Here is an 18085-nt window from a genome sequence, read left to right as displayed (position 1 = left end):
TTTAGTCCACATCGACTAGGACTGTCCAGAGCAGGGCTGTTGGGGGCCCAGAGGGTGATGTACTCCTCTGCTTATATTTATAATGTGTTAATGCAGAGGTAGGTGTGATGCGATACATATTTTACATGCATTTCTGTTTGCAGAAACTATAGGCACATTTGGTTGGTTGGCTCTATAATGTTTCTATGGATTGGGCCTCTGTAAATTGGCTTCTTTGCTGTGCGGGGTTCCAGGTAGCATCTTCTTAGGGGTCTCCTATGGTAAGGCACAGATTCCTTTGTTAAAGGAAGGATCATACCCAAGTTAGCATCTCCTCCAGTCTATTCTGCAGAATTCTGGTTCTCAGGAATGCTAATAGGGGCTTTTTGAAAACAAAACCAAAAACTACTCTGGGCAAATAAGTTTGAGAGACACTGAAAGTTAAACAGGTCTCTCTCTGTGTGGCTTTTAAATTTGCTACTGTGTGCTGGGCGCAGTGGCTCACGCCTATAATCTCAGCACTTTGGGAGGCCGAGGCGGGCAAATCACTTGAGTTCAGGAGTTCGACACCAGCTTGGCCAACAAGGCAAAACCCCGTCTCTACTAAAAATACAAAAATTAGCTGGGCGTGGTGGCACACACCTGTAGTCCCAGCTACTTGGACCCTGAGGCACAAGAGTTGCTGGAACCTGGGGGACAGAGTTGCAGTGAGCCGAGATCGTGCCATTGCACTCCAGCCTGGGTGACAGAGCAAGACTCCGCCTCAAAAACAAAAAAGTAATTAATTAAATTTGCTACTGTGCATTGTGAACCTCCAAGGAGTGAATGGTGTTTTTTCAAAACTTATTTATCAGCTGTGCCAAAGTCCTTGAGGAGCAACTCTGGAGATCTGTGTGTTCCTTGGGAACCCACTCTGGAGAAGTCTGATCTGGCCTCAGTGGATTTATTTTTCTTTTTTACATTTTTATTTATTTATTTATTGAGACAGAGTCTTACTCTGCCGCCCAGGCTGGAGTGCAAGTGGTGCGATCTTGGCTCACTGCAACCTCCTGAGTACAAGTGATTCTCTTGCTTTAGCCTCCCCAGTAGCTGGGATTACAGGCATGTGCCACCACACCCAGCTAATTTTTTGTATTTTTAGTAGAGATGGGTTTTACCATGTTGGCCAGGCTGGTCTTAAACTCCTGACCTCAAGTAGTGATCCACCACCCACCTCGGCCTCCCAAAGTGCTGGAGTTACAGGCATGAGCCACTGTGCCCCGCTGGATTTTTTTACTTTTCTGTAAGGTGTTTGCTTAAAGGTGAGGGAGAGGAACTCCCCTGCCAGATGGCGTTGACCAAAGCAGGGTTTGCTGGGTGGTCTTTCCTCGTGGGGGCTGAGTACAATTTCTGAATTGTGGTGCAACTGTACCACAGACTCTTTGGGGCCGCCAGGGTCCTACAGCAGAAAGCGCGGTCCCTGGTGCCCCGGTGACGCCCCTGCTTGTGTCTGTGGCTCCAGGACCGGGCACATGCTTACCCACCAGAAGACAAAGCCCTTCGTGTGCATCGAGCAGGGCTGCAGCAAGAGCTACTGCGACTACCGGTCTCTGCGCCGGCACTACGAAGTCCAGCACGGCCTGTGCATCCTGAAGGAAGCCCCCCCGGAGGAAGAGGCCTGCGGGGACTCCCCCCACGCCCACGAGTCGGCCGGCCAGCCTCCCTCTAGCAGCCTGCGGTCTCTGGTGCCCCCGGAGGCCAGGTCCCCCGGCTCCCTCCTGCCCCACCGGGACCTCCTGCGCCGCATCGTGAGCAGCATCGTCCACCAGAAGACCCCTTCTCCTGGCCCGGCCCCAGCGGGGGCTTCAGACAGCGAAGGGAGGAACACGGCCTGTCCCTGCCCCGCCTCATCGCGGTCCTCCTCCTGCACCCCAGCCGGTCCCCCCGCGGCCCCAGCAGCGCTGGACACCGAGCTTCCCGAGGAGCCTCGTCTCTCACAGAAAGAGTCGGCCACTGACGTGTTCACAGCCCCTCATTCCAGGGCCGCCGAGAATGGCGCCTCCGACCCGCCAGAGCCTGAGCCAGATCCCGCGCTGCTCCAGGCCCGGTCCACCGCGGAGGGCTGGCCCGAGGGCGGCTCCGTGCCCGCCTGCCTGCCTCTCTTCCGAGGCCAGACGGTCCCTGCCAGTTCCCAGCCATCGAGCCACAGCTTCCAGTGGCTCCGGAACCTGCCGGGCTGCCCCAAAAGCAAAGGAAACAACATGTTTGTTGTCCACAAGCCCCCGGCCGTGCCGTCGCGGGAGAGCTCCGAGTCTGGCCCAGGACCCAGCAGCGCCGCCCCCTCGGAGGAGTCCCTGCCCGGCCCCGGGGGCGGCCTGGAGGACGCGCTGCCCTTCCCTCCAGCGCTCCTCAGGGCCTCCGGGGAGGCCCTGAGCGACCCCAGGTCGGCCAGCGGAGAAGATGACCCCTGCGCCCCCAGGAAGGGCAAGCTCGACTGCGACTCCTTCCTGTGCCAGAACCCTGGGGAGCCCGGCCTCCAGGAGGCCCAGAAGTCTGGGGGGCTCCCTGCGGATGCCTCTCCGCTCTTCCGCCAGCTCTTCCTCAAGTCGCAGGAGCCTCTTGTGAGCCACGAACAGATGCAGGTGTTCCAGATGATCACCAAGTCCCAGCGGATCTTCTCCCACGCCCAGGTGTCCAAAGCCTCCTCCCAGCTCCCCGCGCCTGAGGGCAAGCCGGCCGCCCTGAGGCCGCTGCAGGGGCCATGGCCGCAGCAGCTTCCGCCACTGGCTCCTGCTGTGGACTCTCTCAATGCCGGCCCTGGAAACCCCGAGGCAGAGGGCTCCCCAGCCCGCAGGAGAAAAACCACACCCGGGGTTGCCAGAGAGGCCTCCCCCGGCAACACGAGACGAGACGCAAAGGGGGGACTGAAAGTGGCCGCGGTTCCAACGCCCCTTGCAGCGCCGTCTCTGGACCCTTCCAGGAATCCAGACATCTCTTCTCTGGCCAAGCAGTTGCGATCCTCTAAAGGGACCTTGGACCTGGGGGACATCTTCCCCTCCACAGGCCAACGGCAGACCCAGTTAGGTGGGGAGGAGCTGCCGGGAGCCTCGCTGCCCGGGAAGCAGGCCCCAGCTGAGAATGGCGCGGTTTCAGGGACCACGAAAGGTGAAAAGGGCCCACCCTGCTCCCGGGGTGGAGGCTACCGGCTCTTGGGCAACCCCAGGGCCCCGCGATTCTCCGGCTTCCGGAAAGAAAAGGCGAAGATGGATATGTGCTGTGCGGCTTCTCCGAGCCAGGTAGCCATGGCCTCCTTCTCATCGGCCGGGCCCCCCGCAGATCCCTCCAAGTCCAAGCTGACAATATTCAGCAGAATCCAGGTACCAGCTCTCTCTCACGTGGCCTGACCAGCGTGGAGTGAGTTTCCTTTGCATTTGTTAGTGTCCAGGCATTTTATTTCATTTCAGGGAATCCCTAGATGCAGTTTTACAAAGGAAGGAATTCAGGTTCCCAAAGTTTGTGGTTTTCCCCACTGAAAAAAAAAAAAGACCAAAATGAGGCCAGGTGAGGTGGCTTAGGCCTGTAATCCCAGCCCTTTGAGATGGGAGGCCGAAGTGGGGAAACTGCTTGAGCTCAGGAATTCGAGATCAGCCTAGGCAACATGGCAAAACCCTGTCTTACCAAAATTTTAAAAAAATTAGCTGGGTGTGGTGGCGCACACCTGTGGTCCCAGCTACTCGGGAGGCTAAGGTGGGAGAATCGCTTGAACCTGAAAGGTGGAGGTTTCAGTGAGCTGAGATTGCGCCACTGCACTCTAGCCTGGGTGACAGAGCGAGACCGTGTCTCAAAAACACAAAAAAGATCAACATGAGGATATTCCAGAGTTGTTCAAAACTCTGTTACCTCACTAAGCCTTTTTTTTTTTTAATCTTGTTTCCCTTTGGATTTACCTTTTTAGAATCGTCAGAGGATATGAAGGTAGATGCCCTCTTTCCTTTAAAGATTCCTCTTGAAATGGCCTTGTGTTTTCTGATTGTGACTCATGGTTTCCATGAGCACAAGTGGGCACCTGTATCGTGCCCCCACACTTCAGCACATTGACGATTATTCACTGGTTCCTCCAGATATTGTGCTTGGAGTCCAGGTCTCCAGACTCCAGGTCCAACCTGGGCAACATGGCGAAACCCCGTCTCTACCAAAATTTTAAAAAATTAGCTGGGTGTGCTGGCGCACACCTGTGGTCCTAGCTACTCAGGAGGATGAGTAGCTTCCCATCATACCACAGCTACCTCATTTTTGTTTTATTAACAGCATTATTATTCAGGTGCCATATAATGCACCATTTTATTTTTTATATATTTTTTAGAGATGGTGGGGTCTTGCTATGTTGCCCAGCCTGGTCTTGAACCCCTGGGCTCAAGCGATAGTCTCAGCCTCCTAAAGTGTTGGGATTACAGGCATGAACCACCATGCCCAGCCAAATCCACCACTTTATTTTATTTTTAAAATTTATTTTATTTATTTATTTATGATGGAGTCTTACTCTGTTGCCCAGGCTGGAATGCAGTGATGCTATCTCGGATCACCACAACCTCTGCCTCCTGGGTTCAAGCAGTTATCTGCCTCAGCCTCCGAGTAACTGGGATTACAGGCATGCGCCACCACGCCTGGCTAATTTTTTATTTTTAGTAGAGATGAGGTTTCACCATTTGGCCAGTCTGGCCTTGAACTCCTGACCTCGTGATCCACCCACCTCGGCCTCCCAAAGTGCTGAGATTACAGGCGTGAGCCACTGTGCCAGGCCAAATTTATTTTTGAGACAGAGTCTCACTCTGTTGCCCAGGCTGGAGTATAGTGGTGCAGTTTTGGCTCACTGCAACCTCTGCCTCCCAAGTTCAAGCAATTCTCCTGCCTGGGCCTTCCAAGTAGCTGGGATTACAGGCACATACCACCATGCCCAGCTAATTTTTGTATTTTTAGTAGAGCTGGGGTGTCACTATGTTGGCTAGGCTGGTCTTGAACTCCTGACCTCAGGTGATCTGCTTGCCTCGGCCTCCGAAAGTGCTGGGATTACAGGCTTGCGTCATGGTGCCCGGCCTGAATACACCATTTTAAAGCGTAGCATTGGGTAATTTGTAGTATATTCACAAGATTGTGCAACCATCCCCACTCTGCCAGAACAGTTTCATCTCCCCAAAAGGAACCCCACATTTCTTAGTTGTCACCCACAATCTCACACTCCCCCCAGCGCCCGGCAGCCACGAGTCTCCTTTCTGTCTCTGTGGATGTGTCTGTTCTGGACATTGCATGTGAGTGGAATCGTGCACTCTGTGGCTTTCGTGTCTGGCTTCCTTCACTCAGCGTGACGTTTTCCAGGCTCATCTGTGGGGTGGCAAATGGCAGAGCTGCGTTCCTTTCCATGACTGAGTGATCCTCTGTTGGATGGATAAGGCCACATTTCATTTGTCTGTTCATCCGTGGATGGATATTTGGGTTGTTTCCACTTTTTGGCTATTTTGAATATAGTGCTGCTGTGAATATTCATCCATGTACAAATTTTTATGGGGATTTATGTTCTAGGAGTAGAATTGCCAGGTGGCACAGCAGCTCCCTGTTTCAGGTCTGAGGAACTACTAGGCTGTTTTGCTTGTTTCCTCTTCCCACCCACAGTGTATGAGGGCTCCACATTTTCCACATCCTCACCAACACTTGTTATTGTCTGTGGTTTGTTCAAATTATAACTACGCTGGTGGGTGTGAAGCAGTATCTCATTGTAGTTTTGATTTGTATTTCCCCGTGACTGCTGATGTTGCACTCTTTTCTATGTGCTTATTGGCCATCTGTGTATCTTTCTAGAAGAAATGTCTGTTTAGGTCCTTTGCTTATTTTTTAAAATCAAATTACTATTTTTTGAGTTCTCTATATATTCTGGATGCAAGACCCTTATCTGACACATGACTTGCAAATATTCTCTCATTTGTGGTGTGTCTTTTCACCTTATTTATGATACCATTTGCAGGACAAAAGTTTTTTTTTTTTTCTTTTTGAGACGGAGTCTCGCTCTGTCGCCCAAGCTGGAGTGCAGTGGCGCGATCTCCACTCACTGCAAGCTCCGCCTCCCGGGTTCACGCCATTCTCCTGTCTCAGCCTCCCGAGTAGCTGGGACTACAGGCGCCCGCCACCACGCCCAGCTAATTTTTGTATTTTTAGTAGAGACGGGGTTTCACTGTGTTAGCCAGGATAGTCTCGATCTCCTGACCTCATGATCCGCCCGTCTCGGCCTCCCAAAGTGCTGGGATTACAGGTGTAAGCCACTGTGCCCAGCAGGACAAAAGTTTTTATTTTTATTTTTATTTTTTTTTTGAGACAGGGTCTCACTCTGTCACTCAGGCTGGAGTGAAGTTGTGTGATCATGGCTCACTGCAACCTTGAACTCCTGGGCTCAAGTGATTTTCCCACCTCAGCCTCCTGAGTTGCTGGGACCTCAGGCCCACGCCAGTATGCCAGGCCAATTTTTGTATTTTTTGTAAAGGTGGGGTTTCGCCATGTTGCCCAGGCTGGTCCTAAACTCCTGGGCTGAAGCAATCCTCCCACCTCAGCCTCCCAAAGTCCTGGGATCACAGGCATGAGCCACCATGCCTGGCTAAAAGTTTTACATTTTGATGAAGTCTAATTTGTCTGTTTTGCTTTGGTGTCTTATCTAAGAAACTACTGTCTAATCCAAGGTCATGAAGATTTACTCCAATGTTTTCTTCTGAAAGTCTGTAATTTGAGCTCTTCTTGCCTCTTCATTTTGGATGTGTTGGTTCAGATGCATTTTCATCTTCAGGGTGGAAACATCTACAGGCTTCCCCATCCAGTGAAGGAAGAGAACGTGGCAGGCGGAGGGTAAGTTAAGAAGCCCCCAATCCTGCATGCACCCCGACAGGAGTCCTCTGGCCTTCCTGTGCTGGCCCTGGACAAGTGAGTGGGGAGGATGCTCTCAGTCCTAATGGGATTAGGGTACAGCCTCCATTTTGTAGGGTTTATCAAGAGTAGTCAGGCTGGGCACGGTGGCTCATGCCTGTAATCCCAGCATTTCAGGAGGCCGAGGAAGGGGGATCATTTGAGGTCAGTAATTTGAGTCCAGCCTAGCCAACATGGTGAAACTCTGTCTCTACTAGAAATACAAAAATTAGCCATGTATAGTGGCACACACCTGTAATCTTAGCTACTTGGGAGGCTGAGGCACAAAAATCACTTGAACCCTAGAAGCAGAGGTTACAGTGAGCCGAGATAGTGCCACTGCACTCCAGCCTGGGCAACAGAGTGAGACTCTATCTCCAAAAAAAAAAGAAAAAAAAAGAGTAGTCAGTGGATTGGAGTTATAGACAAAAAAGATAAAAAAACCAAAGAATCAGTGATCAAGGATGGAGTCTCAATCTCCCACCCTTCTTTCCTGCCATGTCTACCTACAGTAACCAGCAAAATGGCGGTTCCACAGACTGGACGGAGCCCAGGAGCACTTTCATCTGCAAGAACTGCAGCCAGATGTTTTATACGGAGAAAGGACTGAGCAGCCACATGTGTTTTCACAGCGACCAGTGGCCGTCACCTCGAGGGAAGCAGGAACCGCAGGTGAAGGGGGACGACCAGTGGCTTTGTGGTTACTGGGTTTCTGGCAGGCCTGTGGGGAGTAAACGAGACTGGTGTCACTTATCTCAGGATGGGGACGTCATTCTGGGTTGGGGGCTGGAGTTGGGCTGTATGGCTCTCCAGGGGCAGGCCGTCGCTATGGGCTGCAGCAGCTCTGCAGCTCAGTCCGTGCCACAGACTCACTGCTGTTTTCTATGACAGCTTTTTTTGCTGAAGCAGCTCTTTCTTTCCCCACCTACCTTATCTCTTAAAGAGCCATCTCTTCTCTTCTGTGTTTAGGTGTTTGGCACAGAGTTTTGCAAGCCGCTAAGACAGGTGCTGAGGCCAGAAGGGGACAGGCATAGTCCCCCAGGAGCCAAGAAGCCCTTGGACTCCACAGCTGCAGCCCCTTTGGTGGTCCCCCATTCGATCCCTGTGGTTCCAGTGACCCGACACGTAGGGAGCATGGCCATGGTGGGTGCTTGTCGGTCTGCCTCCTTCCTGCCACTGCCCCCAGATGCTGGGGGAAGCCGTAGGAAAAACCCAAACCAGATACCACAGAAAATCTTTGACTCCAGGCTGGGCGTGGTGGCTCATGCCTGTAATCCCAGCACTTTGGGAGGCTGAGGCGGGTGGATTGCCTGAGCTCAGGAATTCGAGACTAGCCTGGGCAACATGGTGAAACCCTGTCTCTACTAAAAATACAAAAAAATTAGCTGGGCTGGCCCTGGACAAGTGGCAGGCTCCTGTAAACCCAGCTACTCGGGAGGCTGAGGCCTGAGAATCACTTGAACCCGGGAAGCAGAGGTTGCAGTGAGCTGAGATCACGCCACTGCACTCTAACCTGGGTAACAGAGTGAGACTCTATCTCAAAAAAAAAAAAAATCATGATCCGGAAGAAACTGGTTTGCATGTTAGTTCAGTCATTCAGCATTGACTGAGCCCCTCTGTGCCGGACCCTGTGCTGGGTGGTGCTGGGGACACAGAGGTGACCACAGTAGCCTGGGCCCTGCCTCCCGGGGCTCCCAGTCCAGTGGAGGAGACAGGCCTGTCCCCAGACAGTGACAACCCAGAGTGGGCAGAGCTGGGAGCAGAGGGAGCCCAGGGAGTACCCAGGGGGCTCCTCCCAAGCCTGAGGAGGTAAGGGAGGGCTTCCTGGAGGAGGTATGGGAGCTGAGACCTGGAGGATGAGGAGGAGCAGGGCTGGCAGAGCGGAGAGGAGATTTTGTGGAGGCGAGAGAGAGCGTGGTGAGTTACGAGTGATCAGTCTCGTAGGGCTTGTCTCTGCAGCCTGTACTGGAGGACCCCCTACTGGAGAAGCTCCTGCTGGACTCCAGGACAGAGTCCATGGACCTGAAGGTCCCCTGAGTCAGTGGCTGGGTCTTTTGGGTGCTTGTCATTTGGGTGGAGCTACATTTCTTTCTTGTCACTGTCACACTGTATCTCTGGGGATCTCTCTCTTTTTAAGGGCCAGTTGTCTTAATGATTGAGGCCATTCTCACACAGAGTCAGGGGCTCTCCTGGGGCAGTGGGTGCAGGAGAAGGCTGCAGCCGTATCATCACCAGGCTCTGTACCTTAGGTGTGGCCCAGGTGTGGCCAGCCTCCTTCGCTGGGCGTACATGTCCTAGTTTCCTGTCTCTGGCCAGTCTCTTTTTCCTGCTTTCTTTCCATCCTGGAGATGGAGTGGTGCAGTAGGTGGCTTCAGGTGACCACCTGTGGTTCTAAACTTCTTCAGGAACAAGAGAAAGATGGGGAGGAGCGAGACAGCAAGGAGAGCAGCCAGCAGAGAAAGCGGAAGAAGCGGCCCCCACCCAAGAGGCTGTTCATCCCTCCTCCACCCTCCACGGCTGGGGAGCCCGGCCCTGCAGGATGCCACCAGAGTCGCCTGCGGTCGCCCATGTTCCTGGTGGACCGCCTCCTGAAGGGCTTATTCCAGTGCTCCCCCTACACACCGCCCCCAATGCTCAGTCCCATCCGGGAGGGCTCTGGAGTGTACTTCAACACCCTCTGTTCCACATCCACTCAGGCCAGCCCTGACCAGCTCATCAGCTCCATGCTCGGTGAGTGAGTGAGGCTGGGGCACTCACTCTGTGATCCCAGGGTGGATCGCCTGCGGATCATGGCCACTCTCCCTTGTAGCATTGGGTTCAGTGATTGTCTCCTGCCTGGGTATACCTAGTCTGAGGGTTCCTTTGCTATTCAGATGTGCCCTAGAACTAAGCTAAGTGCCTTCTAGTGCATAGAATTTTACAGCCCGAAAGAAAACATAGAGGCCATTTATCTTACCATGCTTCCTCCTGCGCTTCTGTGTCATTATCATTTTCTTTTTTGAGGCAGGGTCTTGCTCTGTCACCCAGGCTGGAGTGCAGTGGCTCGATCACAGCTCACTGCAGCCTCGATCTCCTGGTCTCAAGCGATCCTCCAGCCTTAGACTCCCAAATAGTTGGGACTACAGATGCACATCACCACACCTGGCCAATGTTTTAGCTTTCGAAGAGATGGGGTCTTGCTATGCTGTCCAGGCTGGTCTCGAGTTCCCAGACTCATGTGATTTTGTTGCCTTGACCTCCCAAAGTACTGGCATTAAATGTGTGAGCCACCCTGTCTAGCCTGTGTCATTTCCTTTTTTTTTTTTTTGAGACAGAGTATCACTCTGTCACCCAGGCTAGAGTGCAGTGGTGCAATCTTGGCTCACTGCAACCTCCAACTCCCAGGTTCAAGCAATTCCTGCCTCAGCCTCCCAAGTAGCTGGGACTACAGGCATGTGCCATCATGCCTGGGTAATTTTTGTATTTTTAGTAGAGATGGGGTTTCACTATGTTACCAGGCTGGTCTCGAACTCCTGACCTCCAGTAATCTACCCTCCTCAGCCTCCCAAAGTGCTGGGATTACAGGTGTGAGCCACTGCGCCTGGCCTGGCCTGGCCTATGTAATTTTCCTAACAGCTTTATTGAGCTATACTACACATGCCATGCAAATCACCCATTTAGAGTATGCAGTGTTTTTTAGGATATTCACAAGGCCGTGCACCCATCACACAGTCTAATTTTAGAGCACGCTTCGCATCCTCAGAAGAAGCCAGAGCTCATTAGCAGTGACTCTGCCCATATCCCCACAGTCCCTTCTTCCCCCAGCCTAGGCACCCACTCATCTGCCTTCTCTCTTTGGATTTGCCTATTTGGGACATTTCATGTAAGTAGAATCATACAATATGCAGCCTTTTGTGTCTAGTTTATTTCACTTGGCGTGTTTTCAGAGTCCCTTCATATTGTAGTGCATATCAGTGCTCAATTCCTTTTTATGGCTGAACATTTTTCCCTTGTACAGATGGGCCCCATTTTATTTATTCATCAGTTGATGGACATTTGGGTTGTTTCCACTTCGGGCTATTATGAATAATGCTGCCATAAACATTCGTGTAGAAATTTTTTGGGTTTTTTTTGGGAGACAGGGCCTCACTCTATCACCCAGGCTGGAGTGCAGTGGTGTGATCACAGCTCACTGCAGCTTCAACCTCCTGGGCTCAACTGATCCTTCTGCTTCGGCCTCCAGAGTAGCTGGGCCTACAGGCGTGTGTCTCCGTGCCCGGCTAATTTTTTGTAATTGTTTTTATGTAGGGAGGGGGGTCTTGCCATGTTGCCCAGACCGGTCTCAAACTCTGGGGTGGGCCAGGCATGGTGGCTCATGCCTGTAATCCTAGCACTTCGGGAGGCTGGGGCGGGTGGATCACCTAAGATCAGGAGTTTGAGACCAGGCTGGCCAACATGGTGAAACCTCGTCTCTACTGAAAATATAAAAATTAGCTGAGCATGGTGGCGGGTGCCTATAATCCCGGCTACTCGGGAGGCTGGAGAATCGCTTGAACTCAGGGCGGAATGTTGGGAACAGGCCCCCAAAAATCTGGCCATAAACTGACCCCAAAACTGGCTATAAACAAAATTTCTGCAGCACTGTGACATGTTCATGATGGCCAGACGCCCGTGCTGGAAGGTTGTGGGTTTACCGGAAAGAGGGCAAGGAACACCTGGCCCACCCAGGGCGGAAAACCACTTAAAGGCGTTCTTAAACCACAAACAATAGCATGAGTGAGCTGTGCCTTAAGGACATGCACCTGCAGCAGATAACTAGCCAGACCCATCCCTTTATTTCGGCCCATCCCTTTGTTTCCAGTAAGGAATACTTTTAGTTAATCTATAATCCATAGAAACAATGCTTATCACTGGCTTGCTGTCAATAAATATGTGGGTAAATCTCTGTTCAGGGCTCTCAGCTCTGAAGGCTGTGAGACCCCTGATTTCCCTCTCCACACCTCTGTATTTCTGTGTGTGTCTTTAATTCCTGTAGCGCCGCTGGGTTAGGGTCTCCCGGACCCAGCTGGTCTCAGCAGCAGAGGATGCAGTGAGCCGAGACCGTGCCATTTCACTTCAGCCTGAGCAAAAGACTGAAACTTGGTCTCAAAAAAAAAAAAAAAAAGGCCGGGCTCGGTGGCTCAAGCCTGTAATCCCAGCACTCTGGGAGGCCAAGACGGGCAGATCACGAGGTCGGGAGATGGAGACTATCCTGGCTAACACGGTGAAACCCCATCTCTACTAAAAAAATACAAAAAAACTAGCTGGGCGAGGTGGCGGTCGCCTGTAGTCCCAGCTACTCGGGAGGCTGAGGCAGGAGAATGGTGTAAACCCAGGAGGCAGAGCTTGCAGTGAGCCAAGATCCGGCCACTGCACTCCAGCCTGGGCGACAGAGCGAGACCCCGTCTCAAAAAAAAAAAAAAAAAAAATCTCTGGGGTGAAACAATCCTCCTGCATTGACTTTCCAAACTACTGGGATTATAGGCCTGAGCTACCACACCCAGCCCTGCGTACAGGTTTTTGTGTGGATTTATGTTATGCAGTGAGCAAAGGTGGCACCACTGCACTCCAGCCTGGGCAACAGGAAAAAAAAAAGAGTTTTGTAATTTTGACTCTTAGGTTTAGGTCTGTAATCAATTTTAAGATAACGTGTATATATATATATATTACATGAGGTAAAGGTCCAAATTCATTTTTTTGCATGTGTATATCCAGTTCTTCCAGCAGCATTTTTTGAAGACTTCCCATTGAATTGACTCAACACAATTCAGTGTTAGAAATCAATTGACCACAAACGTGGGTTTTTTTCTGGGTGTTCAATTCTATTGCATTGATCTGTATACTTATCCTTATGCCAGTATCACACTGTCTTGATTACTGTAGCTTTCAACTTTTGATTACTGTAGCTTTTAAGTTTTTTTGTTTGTTTGTTTTTGGGGGGTGGTTTGGAGGGGTTTGTTTTTTGAGACAGAGTCTTGCTCTGCCGCCCGGGTTGGAGTGCAGTGGCCTGATCTTGGCTCACTGCAGCCTCTAACTCCCAAGTTAGCCTCCCACTTCAGCCTCCTGAGTAGCTGGGATTACAGGGGTGCACCACCACCAGGCTAATTTTTGTATTTTTAGTAGAGACGGGGTTTTCTTATGTTGGCCAGGCTGGTCTTGAACTCCTGACATCAGGTGATCCACCCGCCTCAGCCTCCCAAAGTGCTGGGATTACATTTGTGAGCTACCACGCCAGGCCTGTTTCTTTAGATATTTCTTTCTGTCTTTTTCTCCTTTCCATCTGGTACTCTTGTTACATGTAGTTGCTGTACTTAATGGTATCCCACATTTCTCTGAGGCTCTATTTCTCTTTATTCTTTTTCTCTTTGTTCTTCAGATTCCATAGTCTCTCGTGATCTGTCTTCAAGTTTACAGATTATTTTCTTCCTGTCGACTCAAACCTATTGAGCCTCATTTTGGTTATTTTTTTTCCTCAACAGCTTCACTTGCCAATATTTTACTTTCTAACCCCAGAATTCCCATTTGGTTCTCTCTTTTTAATAATTTCTATCTCTTAATGATATTCCGTCTATGATGAAAACTTGTCATTATACCTTCCTTTAATTCTTTAAGCATGGGATCCGACAGGAGAGGCAGACCCTGTCTGGGCTGCACCTACCTGGAGTAGAACCCTTGGAGCTGGGAGCTGGCTGGGTAAGGGATCAGGTCAGAGCTCAGATGCAACAGCCTCTTGTTCTTAGCAATATTCAGTTGATTATTATTTTTTTTTTTGAGATGGAATCTCACTCTGTTACCCAGACTGGAGCACAGTGGTGCAATCTCGGCTCACTGCAATCTCCGCCTCCCAGCTTCAAGTGATTCTCCTGCCTCGGCCTCCCAAGTAGCTGGGATTACAGGCACCTGCCACCACGCCCAGCTAGTTTTTGTATTCTTAGTAGAGATGGGGTTTGCCATGTTAGCTAGGCTAGTCTTGAACTCCTGACCTCAAGTGATCCACCCACCTCAGTGTCCCAAAGTGCTGGGATTACAGGCATGACCCACTGCACCCGGTCTAGTTGATTTTTTTTAATAATATTTCTCCAAGTGCTGAATGACCTTAGGACAATTTCCAGAGACTTTAGTGTGCTGTTTTTATATATACGTATACTTGTCATGAGTTAATTTGTTTGCTGAGTTCCTTCCTCTACCTTTTCTGAAGTGCTGCCCTCTCCCATGGGATTTTTTTTTTTTTTTTTTTTTGAGATGGAGTCTCGCTCTGTCGCCCAGGCTGGAGTGCAGTGGTGCCATCTTGGTTCACCACAAGCTCCGCCTCCTGGGTTCACACCATTCTCCTGTCTCAGCCTCCCAAGTAGCTGGGACTACAGGCGCCCGCCACCACGCCTGGCTAATTTTTTTGTATTTTTAGTAGAGACGGGGTTTCACTGTGTGTTAGCCAGGATGGTCTCAATCTCCTGACCTCGTGATCCACCCACCTCGGCCTCCCAAAGTGCTGGGATTACGGGCGTGAGCCACCGCGCCCGGCCGACCCACGAGATCTTCAAGAGCCTGCTTTCAGCTGCATCCACACAGGCAGGCAGAGGACCCTGTGGGTTACCTGCTGTCTTTCTGAGCCTTTTCACTCTGTGTTTTCTAGATCAAGTGGATGGGTCTTTTGGCATCTGTGTGGTGAAGGATGACACCAAGATCAGCATTGAGCCGTAAGTTGGGTCCTTCCCAGTGAAGCTGCTTTTACCCCACCTTGAGTTCTAGTGTCACTTTTCCCAAGCGTTCCTTCTTCCCATGGCGGGGGGTTCAGGTTTACTCACATAGGCTCCCTAGGCATGAAGCGGTCGATTTTTCCAAGTATATGTAGGAAGATCCCCCAAAATTATTCCTTCTAGAAATTGTTTATATATATATATATATACCTGGAACCCTTGGGGTTCCAGGTAGAATTGGTGACGGCACAGAGCGGGACTCCAGTGTGCCTGAGGGATGTGGCTGGATGGCTGTGGTGTGGACGTAGACACATGCCGGGTGTCAGCTTGTACCTCCACTGCCTTGAACCTGAGAGAGAAATGTGACAATGAAGGAAAACAGAGGAAGGGAAGAAGTGTCCCTGCAGAAGTTTCTGAAATGCCTGTGTGCGTCTGTCGGGGACAGCATGTACCTGATGCACCTGAGACAGCAGAGGGTTTCCACAGAGCAGGCTGTAGCCCAAGAGCAGGGCACACAGTGTCTCCATTTCACTTCCCATCTCAGTCATGTTTGTACGTCTCCCTTACCTGTGTGTGTGGCCTCGTTTCAGACATATCAATATAGGAAGCCGGTTTCAGGCAGAGATCCCAGAACTTCAGGAAAGATCCCTGGCTGGAATTGACGAGCATGTAGCTTCTCTGGTCTGGAAGCCATGGGGAGATATGATGATCAACCCAGAGACACAGGATAGAGGTGGCTGAGGCTTTGGGGCTAAATTCCTAAGGGCCCTTCTTTCCCCTCCATTTCCAGGGTGTTTTTCCTCCTGGGTCTCGAACTCCTGACCACTGGATCCAAGAAGCAGTGTGCCCTGGGCGTGGGAGGGAGCTGGCCCTTGGCCAATGTTGCTTCTTCCCTGCTGCATTCTCCCTCCCGTACCTCTTTTGTCATATGGTGGCTGGTCAGGCCATCCAGAGCGGGTGCTGGGGACAGGGTTCTCCTCTTCCTCCTTGTCCCTCCCTGAGACGCAGGAGAGAGAAGGGGAAGGCGCCCCTCTCTGCTGTCTCTCGGGAAGGGTTCCTCCTTAGCAGCTGATGACTCCTGTGTGCCTCCTCTTCCTCATGTCCTTCTTGGAAACAGTGACTGAGCTCTGCAACGTGGCGTGCTCCAGCGTGATGCCAGGAGGGGGCACCAACCTGGAGCTCGCTCTGCACTGCCTGCACGAGGCTCAGGGCAACGTTCAGGTGAGGCACAGCAAGGGGACCCTCCCTGCTTTCCTGGGACCCAGGGTTCTAGGTGCATGTGACATGTGTCTGCTTCGGGGTTCAGAGCGGATGGAAGCTGGAAGAAGGCCGCCCATCCTTCTCCACAGCAGCTTTGAGATTGCAGTGGTCCTTGTACACGGACTGTAGGGGAATGCTAAGACATGGGCCCAATTCGTAGCTAATTGTCTGGGGCAACAACCAAGCACAGTGTTTCCTCTGAGATCTCAGGGGGCACTGGAGAAAGAAAGCCCCGAAGACCCAGCTCAGGCCCTGCATTCATCTACTTCATTCCTTGAGTTTTAGCTTTCAATTGAAAACTCATATATACAAACCTCTGATGCAACATAAATGCCTCTACCTACTCCAAGGACCGTCCGCCTCACAATTCTGGGTGTTAGAAAGTAAATTAAAAGTCTTACTGTGAGGAGCGGGAGAGGAAGAGCCATATTGCCTGTGTTCAGGATCTAAGAGTCATGCCGTGGTCTTGCTTTTCACCAAGCTGAGAGGCAGTGTCTGGCATATAGCAGGTCCTCAGCACAGTGGCAGTACCTATTTATTGGGTACCTGCTGGTTGCCTGTACTGTAGGCACTGGGGCCAGGGCCAGCTGAGGGACTCCATGCTTGGTTTAATGCTCTGCTGTCTCTGTCTTGAAATTCTTGGCCAGGCGCGGTGGCTCACGCCTGTAATCCCAGCACTTTGGGAGGCCGAGATGGGTGGATCACCTGAGCTCAGGAGTTCAAGACCAGCCTGGACAACATGGTAAAACCCCATCTCTACTAAAAATACAAAAATTAGCCAGGCACGGTGGTGGGCGCCTGTAATCCCAGCTACTTGGGAAGCTGAGGCAGAAGAATTGCTTGAACCTTGGGAGGTGGAGGTTGCAGTGAGCCAAGATTGCACCACTGCACTCCAGCCTGGGCAACAAAGTGAGACTCCATCTCAAAAAAGAAAAAAAAACAAACAGAAATTCTTAATGCTTTTTAAACAAGGAGCCCTGCATCTTCATTTTGCAATGGGCCTCACAAATTATGCAAACCCTGCAATGATGGCTTACACTAGTGATCGACATAAAATCCCTGCCCTCAGGGGGCTTACATTTTAGGAAAGTCAAAAGGAAATTTATTTTTAAAAATTGTTAGCTAGGCTGGGCACATGGCTCACACCTGTAATCCCAGCACTTTGGGAGGCTAAGGCAGGCGGATCACCTGAGGTCGTGAGTTCGAGACCAGCCTGGCTAACATGGTAAAATCCCGTCCCTACTAAAAATACAGAAAAAAAAAAATTAGCAGGAGTGATGGCAGATGCCTGTAGTCCCAGCTACTTGGGAGGCGGAGGCAGGAGAATCGCTTGAACTGGGAGGTGGAGGCTACAGTAGGCCAAGATCATGCCACTGCACTCCAGCCTGGGTGACAGAGCAAGACTCTGTCCCAAAAAAAGGAAAATTGTTAGCCAGCTGAGTACAGTGGTACCCACCTGTATTCCTGGCTACTTGGGAGGCAGAGACTGAAGGAGCCCAGGAATTGGAGCTCAGCCTGGACAACATAGTGAGACCTCGTCTTTAAAAATAAAATAAAATGTTTTCAATTGTTAGCTATTGACTAGTGCTATGAAGAAAATAAAAATGGGGACCTAGACAAGGGTCATATTCCTCAAAGTGCCATTCCCTAAGGAGCTTGTGCCAGAATAAATCTACACATAGTCTCCTTCATCAAGATAGGCCTGCTGTGAAAAAATAACCAGCTGCATTCGGTGGTGTGCCTGGTGTCATAGTTGATGTGCCCACAGACAGTTACAGGCTGGTGGCCCATCCAGGGCTACTTTGAATAACCCTGGGACAGGCAGTGACTTTAGGGACAGCCACAAGTGTTTTTCAGATGAATGGGAGGATGCCGGTGGTCCTCTTCCCCCACCTGGTCCTGGGCAGCCTGCCGTTCCTCTTGTTCCAGGTCGCCCTGGAGACTCTCCTGCTCCGAGGGCCCCACAAGCCACCGACACACCTGCTCGCTGACTATCGCTACACAGGTGACGGGGAAAGGCTGCCGGGCTGGTTTGGCCCAGCTGACACCCCTATGAATCAGCCAGTTCTGTTGCCAGCTCTGCCTCTGCCTCCTGGAGTTCTCTTCGGGGCCTTTGCCTGCCTTTCAGGAGGGCCTCTCCTTATCAGGATGATTCAGTGGGCCCCACACTCTGCTAGTGGGATCCTGCTTCACCCTTTCCCAGTGGTTTC

At 51.3% G+C, this 18085-nt stretch overlaps 1 protein-coding gene across 7 annotated transcripts in view; it reads left to right on the top strand.

The window, feature by feature from the left end:
- ZNF541 (zinc finger protein 541) overlaps positions 1-18085 on the top strand; it is a 53682-nt gene that overhangs the window by 26841 nt on the left and 8756 nt on the right. For 4 of the 7 annotated variants that reach the window (XM_077980471.1, XM_028838980.2, XM_077980470.1 and 1 more), the window contains 9 exons: positions 1481-3335; positions 6785-6843; positions 7413-7572; positions 7870-8043; positions 9306-9630; positions 14552-14615; positions 15206-15348; positions 15733-15836; positions 17805-17880. In XM_077980471.1, coding sequence (XP_077836597.1) covers positions 1481-3335; positions 6785-6843; positions 7413-7572; positions 7870-8043; positions 9306-9630; positions 14552-14615; positions 15206-15348; positions 15733-15836; positions 17805-17880 — 2960 coding nt within the window. Of the gene's footprint in view, positions 1-1480; positions 3336-6784; positions 6844-7412; positions 7573-7869; positions 8044-9305; positions 9631-14551; positions 14616-15205; positions 15358-15732; positions 15837-17804; positions 17881-18085 lie in introns of all 7 variants that reach the window. The other 3 variants (XM_077980473.1, XM_077980472.1, XR_013409945.1) reach the window with 2 other exon arrangements.

The sequence above is a fragment of the Macaca mulatta genome, chromosome 19, assembly GCF_049350105.2.
Source record: "Macaca mulatta isolate MMU2019108-1 chromosome 19, T2T-MMU8v2.0, whole genome shotgun sequence".
In the NCBI taxonomy this organism is placed as follows: Eukaryota; Metazoa; Chordata; class Mammalia; order Primates; family Cercopithecidae; genus Macaca; species Macaca mulatta.
Note: the sequence above shows the minus strand (reverse complement) of the source record. Positions and strands in the feature narration are given on the sequence as shown.